Raw genomic sequence first — 20,849 nt, forward strand, 5'->3', positions numbered from 1 at the left:
ATTAAATTACCCCCCTGTAAACGCCATCAACAGCACATATATACAGAAGTTTGAACACACCTGGTCAGATTGTGTTTTTTGATTTTCTAAGTGGTTTTCCAAGCTTCTGGATAGGAAACGAACCTACGTGCTATTTATCTGCTGATTTTATCGCAGTTTTTAAGGGTCTGCCAAGTTTAACATTTTGGAAAATATTAAACGTAAAATGTGAACTTTTTAATAGGCCATGTTTTAACCACCCCCCCCCCCCAAAATATGTTAAATTCAGTAAATAAACAGTAATTGTGTATTAAAACGCGTAGAATTTTGTGAACTCTAAAGAATGTTATCCTTACTTATAAATCAACATTGTCATTTGAGCGGTGGGTGATCAAAATTTGGCATGTGACTGTAAATAATACAGACTGGCATATGACCGTGAAGGATGCAGGTCAGCCAAATCTGGTCATTTTCTTCATCTTCACTTACTTTTGTTCTGGTGAGAGATTTCAACCCGGCCATCCGCTTGGAATATATTCAGTATTTTATAGCCGGGCGCCCAGACATTTTTGCAGTGTTTGTGATGGGCTGAGGTCCAAAAATCAGCTTTTAAAGATGCATTTTATATCAGCACACTATGTATTACTGAAATACTTTAGATACAAATTTCAAAGGAAAAGTTTAATAACCCACCCCACCTTCAGCCACATGAAGATGAATGTACTCTGTAGGACACGGCAGATGGCACCAGATTCATACTGTTGCACCGAATTTCTGTTCATGTTACAGGACCCATTAGCTGCGTCACTTGTTGGGAAGGGGGTTCGCTTATTTTTCTCTTCTGAATTACTACACGTATATTTTCTTAGATATACTCTTTTCAGTTTGGGGATGGGGTGCATGCTTGTCTTAAATGTATAAGAAGAAAAAAAAGTAGACCACAGAAATGTTGTTGGTTCAGTTAATGACCCAAAGTGCTACCAGTAATTCTCCTTATGCAGATACCGTCTCCAGCACTGGTGTAAATGGTGCTTCCAGTCATGTGTGCTTTAACAAATACATGTGAATTGTACAAAAACAATCAAATTGGGGTCGAGCTGGATTGAATCACTGTGAGGTCAGAGATGAACATTCCTTGCAGTTATGATGTTTTAACATTTTGGTGTCTTCTCTTTGAATCTTCCAGAGTGCAGTGTTCAGCTTGGACGATGTGGAGGACCCTGGCGTGATCATTGCTGAAGACAGTAACGATATCTACATTCTGTCAGGGGAGCAGGCCCCAGATCCACTGAGCCCCCCTGAGTCACTCCTGACGGTGGCAGACAGCAGTGGGCCAGAGTCCTGGCAGACGGAGAGCCTGCCTGTGTCTCTCACCGGTCACGAGTCCTGGGCTCAGGTGGGCGTCATGGACCCCGAGGATGCCAAAAGCCTAGATAGCGCCGAGGGCGTGGCCTCGGCCGAGGAGCGTAGTGAGAACAACTCCTCCAACTCTGACATTGTGCATGTGGAACGTGAGGAGGCAGAGCTTCTGGAGGAGGGCAGGGAGCCCACGGAGGAGGGAGAGCTGCAGGAGAGCATGCTGAGCATGCTGGGCAGCGAGAGTGAGCTGGCAGCTCTGAGAGCGGAGCTTAGGGAAGAAGCTCCGCTTACAGCTACTGTGCATGAGCTGGTAGAGCCTTCAGAAGAATCGATGATCATCATGGAGCCACCTGTTAGCCTAGGTGCTCCAGCTCCTGTAGTTGCTCTAGAGCCAGAAGCCCCTCTAGCTCCTACTGCTGCTGCTACGGCCCCCCCAGTGCCTGATCCTGAACCTGAGCCCCATCCAGCTCAGCCAGAACCTGTTCTAGCTCCAGTGGAGCCACAGCTTCCAAGCACTCCCCCTGCTGCTGAGCCAGAAGCTGAACCTGAGCCACAGCCTGAACCTGTCAAAGCACCTCCAGAGCAGGAGCGACCAGCACAGGAGCCACAGGTGGTGCAAGAGGTGCAGGAGCTGCAAACGGTGCAGGTGGCCCCTGCTCTGTCCCAGGAGCCTCCCATCTTACCCCCGGCTGCGGCGCCAATGCAGACAGAGCCAGGCCCCTCTGAGCTCCCCGTGCTGCTGTACGGCGGTGCCGCCCTGGTGGCCATCGCTGCATTAGTTGCTTATGGTGCACTGGCTTACAGGAAGAAGTAGCAGGAACCTGCTCATGACCTCACCTTCCCACAACCCCACTATCAGGAAACCCGGGCCACTGTGCTGCCGAAAGCCGCTGCCCACTGTGAAAAAGATGCGCCTCGACTCTGCCTCATCCCATTTTGTTTGCCATTTTCATCTCATCTTTTTTTTTTTTTTTTGTAGCTTTTTATGCATCCTGCTACTCTTTCGTAGTACAACTGTAACGCTCTGCCTCTTCCAATTTTATGTTCACTTCGCTTGGTTAGTTTGGCTGTTTTCACTTCTGCAAGGCTTATAACTGGGGAATGTATTTGAGTCATTTTTGATGTTTTCACTTTCTGTTTTAGAAGCAGGCCAAGGGGAGCGTGATTCATTTTTGTGTTTTTCCAAGTGAGAATGCTGCACAGCATGGATTAGACCTACGACTTAGACCGATTGACGAAGCTGAAATATATTTAGGCTTAGTTTTAAGCAACCTGTGCCTGTTTGATAAAGTGCATGACTATGATTTTACTTGGAATATCTGAATGAAATATATGAAATGATTAAATGCTGTAGGTTAGCGTCCCGTTAGAGATCGTGTCTCGCTCAGTTTCTCACAGCTCTTAGTTGAGATGGCTTCTCTCCTTGAGTCCTGGACCCTTACATTGAGTTTTCTTCAGTAAACAAAAGTACAAAAATAAGTAATCCGACTTGTACGTAGCCGGCCTCCATTGGTTTATGCATATTACTTTCAGTTGTCATTAGGTTCCCCCTTGTAGACGATACCAACAGGCCACATCACAAGATGAAGAAAAGAACCCGTTGTTTTTCCCCTGTATCACTTCTTGTTGGTTTCAAAAGACTGCCATTACAGAAGATAAAGCTTTTTAATACAGCTGAGAGACGGGTCTCTGGTTCAGTTTGTTAATCTTGAGTGATGCGAGATCTCATTCTTTAGTAAAGCGGATGAAGCTGAAACGGAGCGGGCGACATTTCTGTTTGTGACGCAGTGGGTAGCTGTGGTTTTTCAGGTTTCTCAGTCTTAGTGTTATGACATTTTGCTTTGTCAGTAAGGGAGGTGGAATATTTAAGCATTTTAAATATGCTGCTTTTTGTCTCAGTATTTTTTGGGGTGACAATCCAACTTTGTGAGGCAGGTCCCTTTTGTTAATGTGGCAAGTCATAAATCACAAAGCTTACATTCTCAGACTGAGAGACCTGTTTTGCCCTTGTTTAGTACTGCTTTGTTTTGTCTGTGGTGCACCGTTTAAATTCACGACCGCTTGCCTCTGTTGAGCCTCCCAAGCTACCTGATTCACGCCTCACCTGCAGCTTGTGCTGTGTGCTCTGTTTTATAGTGTACAGGGCTCATGCAGTGCAGCACGCCACTATTTTTCCTCGTGTGCCTCGTCTACAGGGACCTTGGGGACAACTTTTAGAAGTTTAAAGCAGAAATCCAATGGAAGAAACACACCCTGCCTTGGGAAAATTATATTTGAGGTGAGGAAGACCACACTATAGTGAACGGAACGTGTACCCTTCAATGGAAATGCTGAACCTTGCCTTCCACTTGTGTTAACTCTTTTAAATGATGTGTACAGCAGCACACCAGCTCCTGTGAATGTAGGCTTAGTTACTGTATTTCTTCAAACTGTAGAATTTACCATTAAGGAACTGGTACATGGGCGGGTACATGGTTCTCCCAACCCAGTCTCTGAGTCAGTGTGTTCCACCTCCTCAGCAGTGATCACGAAGACTAGTTCATCCATTTTACTGCCTCATATCTAATGAAACATCTTGTGTGTTACATCTGCGTTCAAATCACAAAGGATCTTAAACGTTCAACAGAAAACAAAAGCCACCAGCAAACCTGTAATGTTAGGTTTAAGTGAACAGCTTTGTTTGTGAGTGTTGGAACTGGAGCTACTGCAGGCCTGGTCTACTTCAGTGATGATGGATTTGTTGCTCATAAATCTTTCCTGAGTCTCCTTTTTAGCTAAACAACAGTTTTGAAGAGCAACTTGACACGTTTGTTAAAGTTATCAAACAAATAAAGTAAAAGAATTTGTGTCCATTTGCATTTAATTCACCTGCAATACAATGAATGAACAAAAGTAAATCTTCAAAATGAAAATACAATGTTTAGGCATTGAAAAGTGAAAACACAAGGGCTGTAAAAAAAAAAACAAAAAGACATTTTCAAGAAATGTGGTCAGAACAAAGCAATTCCAGGTTTAAAAAAAAAGCAAAAAAAGAAACTAACTTGGCTACAATTCAGACTTTTATATTTTACACTAAAGCATGACCGAACCATTTCATGTTATGTAAATAGCTGAGTAAAGATGAATTATGAGCCTCAGTGAGCCCTTCGTCTTCAACATAGCAGGAGCCACTGCATGTGCGGGAAGAACAATTCAGGCAGGCATCTCCATAAACAGCTTCCTTATGAAGTGTTGTCATGCCATCATTTCCCGATCAAGAACACAAACAGTCAAACAGGCTCTCAGGAATATGGCACACCTGGGACATAACCTGAATCTCGGCTGCAGACAGCACCACATGGTTGTGACCATGCACGTCAAAGGGCCGTACTAAATAAACAAACACCAAATCAGCCGTCTGCCTACTAGTTACAGAAAAATAGTACCTTTGACAAAAATAGATGTTCAAGTAAGTTAACCCCATGAGGAGTAGGTCATCTGGGCCTGGCTGGAGAGATGTACTGCATCACAACGTTGTAGAGACCCCGCAGCAGGGGAGGGGTATGTTCACACACTGCCTTCACCAGGGAGAAGGTGAGGGCCATCACTACTTGCTCTGTGTGGACACCAGGCACTTCCTTTAGTAAGTTATCCACGCTCTGGACCAGGAGGATGTGCCAGCTCTGCCAAAATACACAAGCAAAGTCAGAAAAGTACAATGACTTCACACAGTCACAGTAATAACGACCTCAGAACGTGCTCAGCGCGATCCCCTCACCCAGAATAGAAAGGCTGGCTACTTAAAAGTTTTTGACAAAATATTTTTCTGAAAACACACAAAGCAACATCTACACCCTGGCCATGTCAGGCACTAGCAAATATCTCAAACGGTTCACTTTGTGAAGAAGTCACACATTCTTTATATTCCTTAACCAGCCAAGAACATAAGTAGCATGTAGAAACTTACTTTTACATATTTGGAAAAATGGTGATAAGAAATGAAGCATGATGCAAACATAATACTGCCACGTCACCTTTCTTGGGCTTTTATGGTATTTGAACGTAGGAGATATGAATCCAGTTTTATACCGCAGTTCAGGTGTGTTGTCTCTAAAGCTTGATCCCATTACTATGAATACAAGTTCATTGTTAAATACAAGGATTGAAGGCCTTTTTAAAGTGGTGTGCCTCTGATTTAGAGTACGCAAATCGGAGTATCTGACTTGCTAAAAAAACTAATGCACTGATATGGGAATTGGGGGCCCAATGCCAATTTTCAGTGATTTTCCAAGTACATAGCCGATACCAATGCCAATACAAACATTTGTAAAATGGACTGGTGCTACATTTCTTCCCATTGGGTTACAAAAGCAGTAAAACTTAAATAAAATACAGAAATTTTAATCACAGCAGCCCAGCCTCTCCTAAACACTCTGTTCCTCTGGAGTACAAAAATCAGTTTACTTTGAAATATCAGATTTTTTTTTTTTTGCTGCCGTAACGATATGACTGATTTTACTGTGCACCTCTAATACGTTACTGTACTAAAGATAATAGACATCTTCAATTAAAATGATGTGTGCAAAGGACATGTGGAGGAGGATGCACCTTCATCCCTTCAACAAATTCATCGCAACCAGGGCTGGAATGTTTTTCTTTTTTAATTATTAAACACTAAGTCACTTGCACATTGAACTCCTCCAAGACACACCTAATGTAGTATCCAGGGAACTGTACCTCCATTAATACTGCAAGCTTGCAAATCACCATTTCAGTGCTTTAAAGACGCGCAATAGACCCTTTTCTTACGGACCCAACGTGACAGGAAAAATGAGATACAAACAATAGTTCACATTAATGAAATTTTGCAAACACTACACAACTAAATGACTAACTTAATGAAACTAGATGGAGAATAGAGGACATTTCTTCATCGCCTCGTAAATATCTCTCTTCCTGTATATTGTGATTTTAAATATTAATAATAATTATTTAAATATTATTGTTATCACCAACATACTGTGATGCTACTTTAGGCTATGTGGTCCATAAGAACACAAGCTAGGTGCCTTCTTCGCTTCACCTCCAAAGGTTTAACTCACCTCCAGGGAACTGGTGCTGTTCAGCTTCCTGGCCAGACCCTCTGCAGCTCGAGACACGATCATGAGATTTAGCTCATCTGCAATTCTGATGAGCTCTGCAGCCACCTCTCTAACAGCCTGTGCTTCTTCAGGATTCACTGCACATAATCAAACACACACATCAGTATATCAGTGTTGCCCACTGTCTTAAGCTAGTGTGTGAGAGGGTTTGCAGGAGCTTTCAAAAACAGGAGACTCCGATCCTTTCCTGAGACCCTGGGGGTCTCCTAAATCTGAGATGGTCCCATTTATTAATTGTGTTCACTGGAGAATAAACTATTTGCTGAATTAATGCATCAACAGGGTTCCTGCCAATAAGTCTGCAAAACGCTAAACAGCTCCTTCAACTGTTGCGAATACGGACATTCAAAACTATAGAAACCAGACGAAATGTGCAATTTGACTGACAGACAGACAGACCGACCGACCGGCAGGCAGACCGGCAGGCAGGCAGACCGACCGGCAGACAGGCAGACCGTCCATTCGACAGACAGTTTATTGATCCCAATGGACATTTGGCAATTAGCAGATGTAGCACAAGATCCTCAATATGTTCCTCAATGAATGTCAGTCTAGACATAAACCCAAACGCCTACGAAACTGAAGAGAGCAGTCCAGAACCGCAGCTAAGCTAAGCTAAGAACATCAGGGCCTTGACCAAGTCTCTTAAAGTAGGAGTGCTGATTTAGTTCAGATCCCACTCTAATCTACTTTGACTTTACTGACTGGAGCTGATCCTAGATCAGCACACTTACTCTGAGAAGCTTACATGTAAATTGTAGACAGTTCTCATTTTAGTAAACTTTTTTTTTAGATAAAAACAAGACTGTCTCTCAGGAGCAGCTACCAATGTTTCTAATAATGTTTGTATTCATTGTATAATGTATGAAATAATATGAATTCATTTGCATTACAATGCAGAGAGATGCATGTACTTTCTACTCCAGCCGTTTCACCCTCTACTTTTTCCTCAGATGTACTGAGCTTTTCAAGGGTGGTGATAAGGCGACATCAGGTTGTGTAGTTAGCTAAACAGCCCAGTTCTGGACTTACCTGGTAATGCCAGGTGAACCTCAGGAAGAACGCCTTGCAGAAAGTCTCTGGGGTTTGTGGGAATGTTTCCGTCTGTTTCCAATTCACCATCACATTCGATGCTCAAGTCCACCAAACCATGGTGTGCATACTTTGTCCCACCACTGTCTGTGGTCAGCTTCAGGTCATAACCCAGCCTGTGCAGCTCCTTTTCCAAGTCTTTGTTCTGACAGGGTGTTTGGTCAAGGAAAGTCAGGAAGACCAGAGAAACACAGTCAAGGTTGTCATTGGCGTCCATCGCAACGGCGTTCGTGCTCTTTCCTTTGCAAGCTGTAATAAAATAAAAGTGTCAACATGTAAGCAGAGCGGTAACTAACTGGTCACCCAGAAGGGGACATTCGAACAAATGTCAAGAAAAGCACAATGTGGCCAAATGTACTGAAACAACAATGCAGGAACACCGGACCTCTTTCACTCACTACTGCCCAAAGGATGACGCTGTGATCCAAAAAGAAGGAAACAGTTTTATGGATTATAAATAACCATATGGTTATATAATGGTTATGTAAACTGGTTATACCATGAGACTAATACCAGCACACAACAGCCTTCTTCTTAACTGAGCAGAAATATGAGGGGGGAAACAGCTCGGTTCGAAAATTACTACATTTTTTTGGACCACAGGGTCATTTTTTACAGTAGAGACCACTTCTAAACAGTGAGAGCGCTTAAGCGTAACTTCGTGTCCCAACGTCAAGAACGTAGTTAAGGCGTTTTCGTAAACAAACAAACAAACAAATAAACAAACACTCGCCCCTACAACACAACTCCGCGGTCACATCTCCGTTTAGTTAACTTGGAGGACTCCACAGATCTCAGAAAGAGCTTCTTAATGTCTAAACTCTTCTGCCTTAGACTCCTGAGTTTGGTTCTCATGCTTTAATTAGTTTAAAGCTCAGCCCCGCGGCGCTAATGTTAACCGAGCTAACGCTAACTAGTTAGCGAACTAATGGTGGAATACGATTCGTTTACTAATAAAGCCAGCGACTTATATTGTAAAAAAGCAAGAAGACATTGCTAATTTAATCTTTTCGGGTAGATGTAACGTGAGGTCGCTGAAAACAAACAGGCTAGCGAACTAACTAAGTTAGCTAAGCTAGTTAGCTGCCTGAGAACCGGTAAACTTCAGCGCGAGACCGGGTCGCGCGGAGTATTTAAAAAATAGCGTCACCGGACCGCGAGCCCGGGTTACGCGGTCAGGTGAACTGTAAACTTTCGGTGATGCACCGAACAGCTTTCATTAGTCTCAGTCGTTCTGTTAAAACTAATCACAGCAAAACGACAAACCCCTCGCCAAGTTCCGTCTCGCCTGGTCTCTCCTCTCCTCGCTTCGCTTCTCCTCTCCTCTTCTCCTCGCCTCGCTTCGCTTCTCTCCTCTTCCTCGTCTTCTCTTCTCCTCGCCTGTCCTCTCTTCTCTCCTCTCCTCTTCTCTTCTCGTCTTCTCGCCTGGCCTCGCTTCTCTCCTCTTTTCTCCTCGCCTGGTCTCTCCTCTCTCCTCTTCTCTTCTCTTGGCCTCGCTTCTCTCTTCTCGCCTGGCCTCGCTTCTCTCGTCTTCTCTTCTCGCCTGGCCTCGCTTCTCTCCTCTCTCCTCTTCTCTTCTCCTCGCCTGGCCTCGCTTCTCTCCTCTTCTCTTCTCCTCGCCTGGCCTCGCTTCTCTCCTCTTCTCTTGGCCTCGCTTCTCTCCTCTCGTCTTCTCTTCTCCTCGCCTGGCCTCGCTTCTCTCCTCTTCTCTCCTCTTCTTTTCTCGCTTCTCTCCTCTTCTCTATTCTCTTCTCCTCGCCTAGCCTCGCTTCTCTCCTCTTCTTTTCTCGCTTCTCTCCTCTTCTCTCTTCTCTTCTCCTCGCCTGGCCTCGCTTCTCTCCTCTTCTCTTCTCCTCGCCTGGCCTCGCTTCTCTCCTCTTCTCTTGGCCTCGTTTCTCTCCTCTCGTCTTCTCTTCTCCTCGCCTGGCCTCGCTTCTCTCCTCTTCTCTCTTCTCTCCTCTTCTTTTCTCGCTTCTCTCCTCTTCTCTCTTCTCTCCTCTTCTTTTCTCGCTTCTCTCCTCTTCTCTCTTCTCTTCTCCTCGCCTAGCCTCGCTTCTCTCCTCTTCTTTTTTCGCTTCTCTCTTCTCTTCTCCTCGCCTGGCCTCGCTTCTCTCCTCTCCTCTCTTCTCGCTTCTCTCCTCTTCTCTCTTCTCTTCTCCTCGCCTGGCCTCGCTTCTCTCCTCTCCCGCTACAAGTTTGTGCTGTTTTCAAAACACTTGCGAGTCACTTCCAAACCAAACCTTAAACCCTACGCTCTTCCCCTCGGTGTGCGATCGCCGTGTAAGCACAGCAACAACCCCTGGATTAAACAGCGCTTATCGTCTCGTCTTGAAAAAGCAGCAACGTCTGTTTAGATTCGAACACTTGGTTGTAAACCTTTGGGTAATCAGTTGAAGCCGTATCATACAAAAACTGAAAACTCGAACCCTCTCACGAGATGGGTTTTCCCGAAGTGGAAGTCGCTCCCTACCGAGAGGCGAGTTCACCTCGAATTGGAACGAGCCCTAGCCAAACGGACGCCGGCGAAAACTGCGCTTTACCCTCGGACTGTGTTGACTTAGGACTGCTGTATTGGAAGGCAGACCGGAGACGCCTACGGAGAACCCGGTCTTGATCCCCCGAAGCTGCAGCAGAACGTGAGAGACGGGAGAAGTCGTCTTTAGAGAAGAAGACTTCATTAAAGGCCAACCGCGAACACAGCCGGAGAGCGGTCCTGTGAGCTACGTCACAACGTTTACAGCAGCGGCGCTTTAACTTTAGACCCAGCTCTCCGCTCAAACGGTGGGCAGCTCCGTGACATTAGGACCAAGCTGGAAAGTCCCTTTTTGCTGACTACGCTGCTTCTGCCGCACCCCACCCTCCCCCGTATTAGCCAAAGTTAGTTCATAGACGAAAGGCGCCTTGTCGGAAGAGACTGACTGTACCCGTCGGATTTCCCCTGAAGAAGCGCTGCGCGTACAAGATAACAAGCGCAGGCCGCCAGCAGGAGCAGCAGCAGCCCATGCAAAACGTGTAGCTTCAGCTTCAGGAAAGCACTGAGTCCGTACACTGGGTAACACTTAAAATCTTTATTTACACGCATAAAAGTTAAGTCAATTAAAAAACGCCCACTTTTCACTGAAATGCAATGCCCCGTATGCTGTTACTCAAACGCACGGTGTGAAACACCAGTCCACCAGAACTGAAGATCAGTGTCCCAGGCATCCAAAACTCATGGAGCGAGCCACATTTCGTCCCACCAGCCTCCGGCCTGGTCTAGAAAGAGAGCCCGAGCCTGAGTCTGAGCCTGCCCCTGCCCCGGAGGTGGCCCGTCCTGAGGTCAGCGGAGACTGTTGAGGCGAGGTAGCAGCTAATCGAGCCTCTTGGAGTTCCCTGAGGAGGAGAGGAGAGAGGAGTTAAAGCATGTTAGTCAGGACTTCTCCACAGTAACATGGCTTTCTGTCAGAGAAGGTCCTAACTAGTGACAGCAGTGCCCTCTGTTGGCAATCATACTGAAGTACACTGCTCAAAAATGGTCCTTCAATGGTTTTCAGTTCCAGGCCTGCACACTTTATTTACACACAATAAATATATATAATAAATATATATAATAAAAATATATAAAATATTTCACAATGAATTAACTAATGGGACACTAAGTGTAGGTTTATGTAAAGAATTTCACAGATAAAAAAAAATGAGGTGGTTTTGGCCTATGTTTAGAAACCTACATGTATGCTGTCCTATTTAATTGTATGCACACGTGTGTGTGTATGCATTACACACCTTGCTGTTGGAAGAAAAACTGAAAAAAAAGGAGGTTTTCTGAAAATACCTGTTGCTCTTTACATTGTTGGGGTTGGGTGGAGTCCGGTTTCACTGACTTACATTAAAAAGTAAAAGCATGTTTTCTTTTCCTTCTCCTGTAAAGTTACCATGTTGCAGATGAAAGGTTTTCCTCCAACAACAGCAACACACACACACACACACACACACACACACACACACACACACACACACACACACACACACCAGTTCGATCATAAGCTCCTCCTTCACCTTTCCAGCATGGCTGTTCTGAACTTCTCAACGTTGAGCTCTCTGCGTAGCTGTGTGGCCAGTTTTCCAGCCCTTTCTCTGCGCAGCACCGGGTGCCTGCACAATGCAGACGCAGACGGCCTCACAGCAGGATCAGGGTCCAACATCATCTGCCAAACGTAAGCAATGTCTACATTATCAGGTACCAGGCTTAATCTTAACACCACAGGCAACATGGAGCACGAGTGGAACATCTGTTACAGCAGGAGTCATCAATTGTAGTTCTGGAAGGCTGGAGTCCAACACGCTTACCCTCATCAAAAAGGGTTCTATTACAACAGTGGAACCTTTTTGCAGCTAAACAGAGCCATTTAAAAAGGGTTCTTTAAAAGAACCATACAGAACTGGTTTTTCCCAATTCTATAGAAGAACCAAATGGCAGGATAGCAGACTAAAGCTCTTATTTCATTGCACCTGGGTAAGATTTCTTAAGGGTGGTGTTAACTCCTGGGGCAGGCTGGGTAACTGAGCCTGCCTGAGACTGTGCCATTCATCTCCATTCTGTGGCAGCGGTGGAGCTCCTGCTGCCAACAGCACCGTTAAGCCCAGTGCAAAGATATCTGCCTTGGGTAGATGAGTGTAGTCCTGGAAGCCAGAGAACAAGCAGAGGGCACCAATATGACAATTAGCACACATTTACTCAAGTTAATGACCGTCTATCTCAGGGGTCGCCAACTAGCAGACTGCAGCCTGGATGAGGACCCAGCAAAGCATTTCAGAGGATCAAACAGAGGCACGTCCAACAGGCATTGCTACATATGTATGTATGCAAGCAAGTCAATTAACATATGGTCACATTTCAGTGACATACATGAACCTGAACCAGTGCATCCTGTCCTAGTGCATCTAATCATTTATGTAAATGACTCAAGCAAAGGCAGCTCATCAGAACAGAGACTACAGAATAGCTTTATTTTAATTTACTTTTTTTTTTTAGAGAAAATTAAGGCATCTGCCTTTTTCTTTGCACAGTGATAATTTTAACCTGCTCATTAAAGCATTTACAATTGTAAATTTATAATAAACAATTTATTAAAAATATTTCATGCATCATATTTTATTAGTTACCTGAACCAAAATGGCTAAGCATTTCAAAATAGTTGCCTTTGCCATTCATTTGTTAGTTTATTTATCCAGACATTTGCAAGTTTCAGCTAAATATGCCAAAATTTGTTAAGGGATACTTTTTAAAATCCCACAAATGGGGAAATTCCTCCTCTGCATTTAACCCATGCGTGAAGTGAAACACCACATACACACTAGGGGCAGTGAGCACACTTGCCCGGAGCGGTGGGCAGCCCTATCCAAGGCGCCCAGGGAGCAATTGGGGGTTAGGCGTCTTGCTCAAGGACACCTCAGTCAAGGACTGTCGGTGCTGGGAAATTATTCTAGTGGTTGAACAATTTGCGATTGTTCTACAGAAATGCAAGACCGTCACACGCAACAGGAGCATTTTGCTTAAACAAACTGAATCCTGCCGATTTTAAATAAATAAATCCAGGAGTTGCACCTCACGCAGAATTTCACAGGCCAGGAAGCGGCTGTCCCCCTCCTCCACCTGAGGGCTGGAGATGGAGGTCACATGACCCAGGTCACCTGTAATCAGAAAAGCATATGCTGGACCCTGAAGACAGATTCATAAAGCAGTCCATCAAAAAGGCAAGAATGAATGTCCACCGGCATGGATTAATTACCAATTTTATAGACCACCCCTGATGAAGGGTACGCATCATCTTCCTCTTCACTGTCTCCTGCTCCTCCACTGCTGGAGCTAGGCCGATGGCAGATGAATATATTACCTAGAGAGCAAAAAGCACTCAGAGTGATGGCTCAGACAGAAATAACAATAACATGGTAGATCATGTTCCATGTCCTAATTTGGTTTCTTTGGGTTTGCACAAGCATTACAAAGACCAACGCAGCGAACAAGTAACAGAAGCTCACAGCCACCTGTTAGCATCGTCCTGGTTGCTTGCCAAATCACAAACTTGCCTCAAACCATGTCAAGTACGTAATCTCAAAAGAACTGCCTGCGATTTCCAACTCTGTATGATTAATGGTGAGTGAAATGTCAAATGTCATCTCATACCTCAAGACATTTTCATGATATCACAGTTTGAGGTTTGGCAAGTTGGGACAAAAAATATAATACAAAAATATTTAAATTCTGTATACAGAGACTTGACACGTCTTAAAATTAAAAGAACTAAATATGCTCTCTGCAATGAAACAAGTTAATGACGGTTTTTAATGCATGTTACACTTATGATGAAACCATCATACTTCCCTTTTACACGACCATCTTCCAACCTCTCTTCATCCTGTAGCGTTAAACATGCCGTTTTTAGTTACTATGCCTTTAAGACTACATAAATAACCTCTGTTCTGATTGGCTGCCTGTACTGTACCTTATGCAGTCTGGGCTGAAACACTCCTTATAACTTGGGTGTTGTAATATGACTTGACTCATCATAAATGTCACAGTGCCCATGTCCATCTATACGGACGCACAACAGTAGGGATAAAATTCAGGCTTTAGAATGGCTGCTACTGCGGTTTTAGCTATGAAACACACTTCTGTCCATGTACAGCTCCAGCAGAAAACTAAAGAAGCAAATTTCAGATACCAAACAGGCCATAGCTGATTAACTATATTGGGATGGGGGGGGGTATATTTGTATATTTGATTGTTGGTAGAACCACTGCTCAAGTCCACCTTTGAACAAGGACAAAGAGGACACAAAGGAAAACGCTTGCTAAAGGAGAACTCTGATTTTTAAAGTAATGGTTAAGATGTAAACAAACATTCAGAGTAGTTTCCTGAGAAGTGCCCCGTTCCAGAGAAACTTACTGAGTCCGTAATGTTTACTGCAGTAGTGATGGGAACCAGACATTCAAAGAGTTCAGTGACTCAAAGCTCCCTAACAAAAGGCTATTACATGAAACGGAAAGTGAACAAACTGCCGGGCATTATTCTGACGTTAGCTTTTGTGGTAAAACGCATTTCTTTAAATACATTAAATGGTGGAGAGGTACAGGCAAGGCTTTGAAAGACCGTATTCCCCAAAAATATTCAGATTTTTCACTATTTTTCTCTCAGAACGACTAACAGAACTCAGAAGACACACTTATGTCTCCTAGTGGCTTTGGATAGTAAATAAAAAGACTGTTGTAGACATCACAACCCCCGTGTCCATCACCACCACCGTAAAGAGTTAGCCACCGTATCAGCCATTGCTTTACGTCACAAATGCATTATGCAGAATTTTGGAAAAACGGGTGGAATTCCCCTTTATGGAAAGGAGGCTTACTGGGTTTGATGTCTAGATGCACCAAGCCAGAGCTATGGATGTATTTGAGCCCCATCGAGACTTGTAGGAGCAGATCTCTCAGTTCTGGCTCCCGAAAGAACTCTCCTTGCTCTTCCTTCTCGGTCAAGACATCAAGGAGGCTCCCACCTACAAAATCATAAAATATGTGAAGTGGGGTATTACAGCTATGTGCGCCGATGTATGGTAGTCTGTTGTAGTGAAACCATTCCAAACGGTCATCATACCATCACAGTACTCATTCTGAATGATCATGTGGTCATCCTCAGCCCATGCCGAGTAGTAGCGCACAACATGTGGGTGATGTCCCAGCACAGCATGGGCATATACCTCCTTTAAGGCTAGCTGCCTGTGGACAAAACAGAAGTCTCCTATTTCCCCCCCCCTCACATACGTTTAAAATGAGAAAAACTTATTCTGTATTTGTGCTTGTACAACTTTAAGACAGCAATGGTTTGAGAAAGAAACTGACTAAGCGGCGGTCATGCCTGTTCTGATGCATTACTGGGCATAGTCAGTGCTGACTCACTCATTGGCTGAGCCTGCAAGCGGCCTGCGCAAGCGTTTGATGGCATACATGCAGCCATCCAGCCTCTTCACACAGCGGTACACGGCACCAAACTCGCCCACGCCAATCCGGCCCAACTCCAGAAACTCGCTCTCATAGCGTGACAGCATGAGGGCTGGCACTGCTGGCCTCTGATTGCCGACAGATGGAAGATGAGGTGAAAGAACAGAGGGAGAGACCTGATTAGATTCATCCGTACATGGCTTTTGCAAATCGAAGTGCTTTTTAAACAGAGTAAGAGAGGCCACGGTGGGGGGGGTGGGGGGGTGTAAAACACTATACCTTTGATGGGAGAAAATAGCTTTCATCCTCAGATGAGGTCTGAGTTTCCTTTGACCTGCACAGACAGATACGAGACACACCGAGAAGTGCTGAATATGAATATCCTTCATCCTACTGGACACATTTTATTTAGGCTTAAAACAAACGTCCACAGATTTCTCAACATCTGTGCATAAATTAATGGCTAAGATTTTTAAAGAAAAAAAAAAAAAAAAAAGCTTAAGAGTTGTTTGATGTAAAACAGTTTACTGTATAAAAACCTATAGGCTCAAGATTTCTTTACAGTGGTTGAAGGGAACCAGATGTCAATGTATACAATGTGGATATAGTCAAACCAGCAGTTTGAACCCATGTGTTTGCCCTTTGTGGATGGATGTGATTGGATAGTGTGTCCCCCACCAGGGCAAGCTCCCTTCACTATACCAATAAGAGTCCTTGGGCAAGACTCCTAACACCACCTTGGCCTACCTGCGTAAAAATGATCAAACTGTAAGTCGCTCTGGATAAGCGCATCTGCCAAATGCCATAAATGTAAAATGTAAAGACATCAGCAACAGAAATAATCAAAACTGACTTAACATAAAATCTTAACTTGTTCTGACCTGTAAGAATGTTTCATCTTCTGTAATTTTACGTTTTGGAGATATAAGGGTTTGTTTTGACATTAACAAGTAATGTTGATAACAGTAAAATAGTAGAAGCTCTGAAAATAATGGTTTTCTTCGGTGACCATTTTGCTCTGCATGCACCTCTCCACCATGAATGGACTGTTAAAATACCGTTTAGACGTATTCAGAACAGCTTCTCAGAACAGCTTCTCAGAACGACTGTAAAATTAGAGCCCTGCTGGTGACATTTCATATAAATAAAAGTGGTCAAGACTTAATCTCATCGCCATGTCTTACCAAGTTGTGGCCACATGTTATTTTTATTTATGTGGGATGTTACCAGTAAGGCTCTGTATAAAGTTGGTCTCTCTGGGATCACAAGTTTCTCTGTAACAGAGTATTTTACATCAAATAATATTAAATAACAGCTTATTTCCTCAACAGTGTTCTGCAGATTTGGTGGGATTGCTCTTTATATTAATGTACTTTCCTAGTTCATGCAGTCAGGCCAATTGAATGTGAGTGATTGTGTGTGTCTGTCTGCCCTGCGATGGACTGGCGACCTGTCCGGGGTGTATCCTGCCTTCCGCCCAATGACCGCTGGGATAGGCTCCAGCACCCCCCTCCCCGTGACCCCTGAGGGAGAGGCGGCTTCGAAAATGTGTGTGTGAGATTCATAATTGCCCTGTACAACTTTGTAGTACCTGCATCCATCGTCATCATCACCGTCGCTCCTGAGGTTCTTCCTCTTGCAGTGTCTGCTGTTCCTCCTCACTGTGTCTGGAGTGAAAGGGTTAATGTTGACAGCAGGCACACGGTCAGGGGCATTGGGCAGACACAGGACCCTCTGGCTATGACAGGGCTTGCTGCTTGAGTAGGACAAGGCAGACTTAGACAGGAGGCTCTGAGGGAGAAGGTGAAATTTCACACATTTGTTTCGCCAATATTACAATTAATACTGAGTGAAGCCATTTACTAAGCGCCGCCTTGCTACCTTGGGAGTGCTGGGGGAGTCACAGAGCCGGAGTTTCCTCCAGGCTGAGTAAGGTATTGGTGAGGTGGGTGCAGGTGGGGAGACTGTGACACTCCTGGTACGGTGGCGCTGCACTCTTGGGGTCCGGCAGGCAGAGGAGGGGCTTATTAGTGTCACACTTACTGGTACCCAGTCTTCCACACTACTGTCGCTGCTGTCCTCCTCCCCACAGCTGGAGAAATTCAAATGTTGCTGGATCGCATTCTCGTTCACAGCAGCCATCCTCGCCCACTAGACGAGAAGAGAAGAGAAGAGTTCAGTTCAGCGGTTTTAGACAGCCAAGCACTTTGCTCTGGAGACACCTCTCTGGTTTAGTATTCTGACTGGATTACCCAATAAACCTCAGGACCAGTGTTAAACCAGACACTGTTGCCACGCCTACGTTAAGAGTTTCACTGCACTTCTAATTACATGTACACATTTTACAGTTCCCCTTTACTGAGGTGTAAATAAAACCATTTAACCAAGCATGTCTAGGAGAAGGCCCCTGCGATTCATGCCGTGGAGAGGAGCATTACTGCCTGGTAAAGGGTTAGAATTCAGAAGTGTATCAGGTTTGAGTTTAGGACTTCTCAATGAGGCTGATTTAAAAACTTTAAGACTCACCGATTCTGTGATCCTCGCCCTACTCAAGCCACCTCGCCCCTGAGCCACCGCCACGCTTCAGGTCTTAATTGAGCTAAAAAGCCTCCAGCCTGCTGCCCTTTAGGTAGGCCCGTCCATCTGAAGCCACGTTTATCTTCGAGGTTAAGGAGCGGGTCAGTCAGGTATTTAAGCCAATTGCTTTGGGTTTAATAATAAACCACGCCCCGTTCCCAACAGAGCAGAGGCCAGGGGGCGTGGTGCAGGCTGCCACTTAAGCTGCATATTCAACGCCTATTTAGCGGTTTAATGATTTTGATATGATATGACGCTGTTTAGTTCAATAACAGTGAATGATGTTGACAATCAGGGATGCGTCGTGCCGACACTGCGCTCATTTGCGCGTAAAAACGCACTGATACCAAGAGATCCGGTGTGGCGTGAGTGTAGCTGCCGCACTAATGAACGAGGCGCAGGCCATGTAGCTCGTTGACGGACAGAGCTGTGTGTACAGGCTGCGTCTCACGTGGCACAGACAGGCCATTTCCATACAGTGTGAGCATAAAGCGTACATACAGGATTTGTCTGTACATGATGGACTATTTATATGTACAGTGTGAGTATTTATAGGAACAGCTCAACCTGCCAGTCAAAACGTGAGCTCGTCGGATCTGAGTGAGCCTCGGCAGTGGTAAAATATTCCTCCAGTAAAAGTAGAAGTTCCTCCCTTTAGACCTCCACTGGAGTAAAAGTACTAAAGTATTTCCCTTCAAATGTACTTAAGTATAAAGTAAAAGTACTAAAAGAGTAATTCTGGCTCTGATGTCCTGTTATCATTTTTATAACCAGACTGGCTTCATGAACTCATTTCAGGTGAAAGTCCTCCAGCGTCTCTCTTGGTAAACCAGTCTTTTAATAGAACGTCATTAATTAGTGACGCTGACGTCTATTAAAATGATCAGAAGCACAAAACACTGAAGGTAAACAGTTTCCATCAGGGAGAACCGAGTGGCTCTGAAATCACTTTTTACACACAAGCAAAGTTTCAGTTTCAGATTTATTTACAACTTAGTTCCAAGTTTAAGTTGAATAAAAACTGGCTTTAAACTCAGGATCACAGATGAGCTCCTTTACTATGTTGATCTGTAGGCGTCTGTTCATAAACATAAACCAGCCCAAACTCATTTACTATAAAATGAAATGGTGTTTGTAGAAATTCAGAAAAAAGCCGCGTCAGTCTCGACTGCATATGTGGACATATTTCTATATTGAGCTCTATTTACACAAAGTTAGGTTAGTTCATCATTTATGTTGAACAGACTCTCCCAAAGTTTTACGCTGCTGCGCTGACGTTGAACCGCGTGCTGCACTGGGTCGGTATGACCAACAGGTCAAAACCAGCTCTAAACAAAGTGACCGCTGGGCCCTGATTGGTGCTCTGGCTTTGCGCTTCTTTCGTTTTGACATGTGACGTTTTTATACACACAGAAACCAAATGGAACGACAGATTTCTCAAAATGTAGGAGGAAAAAGTCGGATATTAGACTCTGAAATGTAGTGGAGTGAAAGGAGAAAGTCCAGAATGGAGAAACTTCAGTACAGATACACCAAAAATACTAAAGCACAGAAACTAATTACATTTACTCAGTTACTCAGTTACTCAGTTACTGTCCACCTCTGGGTTCAGAAGTACGAAGCGTGTTTTTCAGCTGCGCAGAAGTGCTTTTCTGGCCATCTGCAGAACTAGTCAATCCAATGTAGTTAGATAATAGGGCAAAGCTGGTCAATGCACTTAAAATCTACTAGATTTTAATGATTTAACTGCTACACTGGACTATTGACACTAACTAAGTAGGTGTGGTATCGGACGCTGTGTCCACGAGTACTGAAAAACGAGCACTCCTACTCAGTCTAAAACAGAACCGTATGGATGCATCGGCAATGACAACATATGTAATCTTTCCGTAAACCAGGTTTATTTCAGTTCAACCTTTTTTCTTTGGACTTGCTCTGACGAGGTATTAATGAGCGTAAGAGCTAAACCTTCAGAAAATATTGTTTCTCCTGCCTCAGGCTGTCAAATCAGACACTACATGAGCTACTTTTACCTTAAATTACTGAGTAACATATGGTTGAACACAGAGATCATATTTCCCATTAAGCTGTTATTAATGCAGTAAAAAAATCTTTGTTTCCAGACATTATCATCTTATTCTCATTTAAAATTCAAGGATCAAACGGATCGCTGAAGCAGGTAACGTGTGTGTAAATGTCATTTTGGTAACAGGGTTGAATGTTCATGTAAATTGAGAAAGTGAGAATACTGACTTATCTCAAGGTCATTGTGCAGAAGAAACGAGGGGGAACAGGTTTGGCTCACAGGGTTGCGCTAAAAGTGGAATATTTAATGAGATTTTCTTTGTCAAGTGAAATAATAGGGCAAGTAATAGCCTTAACATTAAAGTGCTTGGACTTTGGACATTGTAATTATGGTGTTTCTTGAAGATTTTAATGCATATTTTCATGCAGAAGTTCAAAATCAATGAGACGGGACAGGCAAAATAAATAAATAAATAAAGCAGTTTAAATTCTAATTTTAATGATTTTATTTCAAGTTAAAATACATACCCACTTTTTTAAAAAAAACAGTCACTTTGTTGCTTTTAAGAAGATAATGGGACATAAACTGAGCTCTATTCATGGCATATAGTGCACTCACCATCATCATAAGGAGGTATTTATTTTGGACATGCACTCGTGATGCTGTACATCAGTGTGTATCAGGCATTGCTGGGGTTT

At 44.0% G+C, this 20,849-nt stretch overlaps 3 protein-coding genes across 8 annotated transcripts in view; 1 reads left to right on the top strand and 2 right to left on the bottom strand.

Annotated features, from left to right (window-relative positions):
* The window catches only part of bcl2l13 (BCL2 like 13), a 26,759-nt gene extending 22,573 nt beyond the window's left edge, over positions 1-4,186 (top strand). For all 5 annotated transcript variants that reach the window (XM_017692094.2, XM_017692076.2, XM_017692102.2 and 2 more), the window contains one exon: positions 1,166-4,186. In XM_017692094.2, coding sequence (XP_017547583.1) covers positions 1,166-2,152 — 987 coding nt within the window. In that variant the 3' untranslated portion in view covers positions 2,153-4,186. The remainder of the gene's footprint in view (positions 1-1,165) is intronic.
* Positions 4,181-10,504, bottom strand: bida (BH3 interacting domain death agonist). 2 transcript variants are annotated; one of them, XM_037539954.1, is made up of 4 exons: positions 10,112-10,504; positions 7,512-7,820; positions 6,420-6,556; positions 4,181-5,000 (listed from the first exon to the last, which is right to left on the bottom strand). In XM_037539954.1, the coding sequence occupies exons 2-4, from the start codon at positions 7,786-7,788 to the stop codon at positions 4,812-4,814; spliced, it is 603 nt and encodes a 200-aa protein (XP_037395851.1). In that variant the 5' UTR covers positions 7,789-7,820; positions 10,112-10,504; the 3' UTR covers positions 4,181-4,811. The 2 variants fall into 2 exon arrangements, with proteins under 2 accessions (XP_037395851.1, XP_017547623.1); XM_017692134.2 differs by lacking the exon at positions 10,112-10,504 and adding an exon at positions 8,838-8,980.
* Positions 10,505-10,624: 120 nt separating this feature from the next.
* Positions 10,625-18,218, bottom strand: wee2 (WEE2 oocyte meiosis inhibiting kinase). The gene is made up of 12 exons (XM_017692062.2): positions 18,075-18,218; positions 17,430-17,699; positions 17,140-17,339; positions 15,828-15,882; positions 15,507-15,676; positions 15,205-15,326; positions 14,960-15,106; positions 13,343-13,447; positions 13,159-13,244; positions 12,063-12,233; positions 11,610-11,758; positions 10,625-10,943 (listed from the first exon to the last, which is right to left on the bottom strand). Exons 2-12 carry the CDS (start codon positions 17,688-17,690, stop codon positions 10,760-10,762), a joined length of 1,650 nt encoding a protein of 549 aa, XP_017547551.1. The 5' UTR covers positions 17,691-17,699; positions 18,075-18,218; the 3' UTR covers positions 10,625-10,759.
* Positions 18,219-20,849: the final 2,631 nt, after the last annotated feature.

This window comes from Pygocentrus nattereri, chromosome 7 (genome assembly GCF_015220715.1).
Source record: "Pygocentrus nattereri isolate fPygNat1 chromosome 7, fPygNat1.pri, whole genome shotgun sequence".
Taxonomy (NCBI): domain Eukaryota; kingdom Metazoa; phylum Chordata; class Actinopteri; order Characiformes; family Serrasalmidae; genus Pygocentrus; species Pygocentrus nattereri.

Coding starts and splice junctions, on each gene's coding strand:
- wee2 (XM_017692062.2), bottom strand. CDS start 17,690: ATGGCTGCTGTGAACGAGAATGCGATCCAGCAACATTTGAATTTCTCC. Junction 15,883..17,139: donor GATGATGACGATGGATGCAG/GTACTACAAAGT, acceptor CTGTCTGTGCAG/GTCAAAGGAAACTCAGACCT. Junction 13,448..14,959: donor GCATCTAGACATCAAACCCA/GTAAGCCTCCTT, acceptor TTTGCTCTCTAG/GTAATATATTCATCTGCCAT.
- bida (XM_037539954.1), bottom strand. CDS start 7,788: ATGGACGCCAATGACAACCTTGACTGTGTTTCTCTGGTCTTCCTGACT. Junction 6,557..7,511: donor GGTTCACCTGGCATTACCAG/GTAAGTCCAGAA, acceptor GATTATGTGCAG/TGAATCCTGAAGAAGCACAG. Junction 5,001..6,419: donor ACAGCACCAGTTCCCTGGAG/GTGAGTTAAACC, acceptor GTATTTTGGCAG/AGCTGGCACATCCTCCTGGT.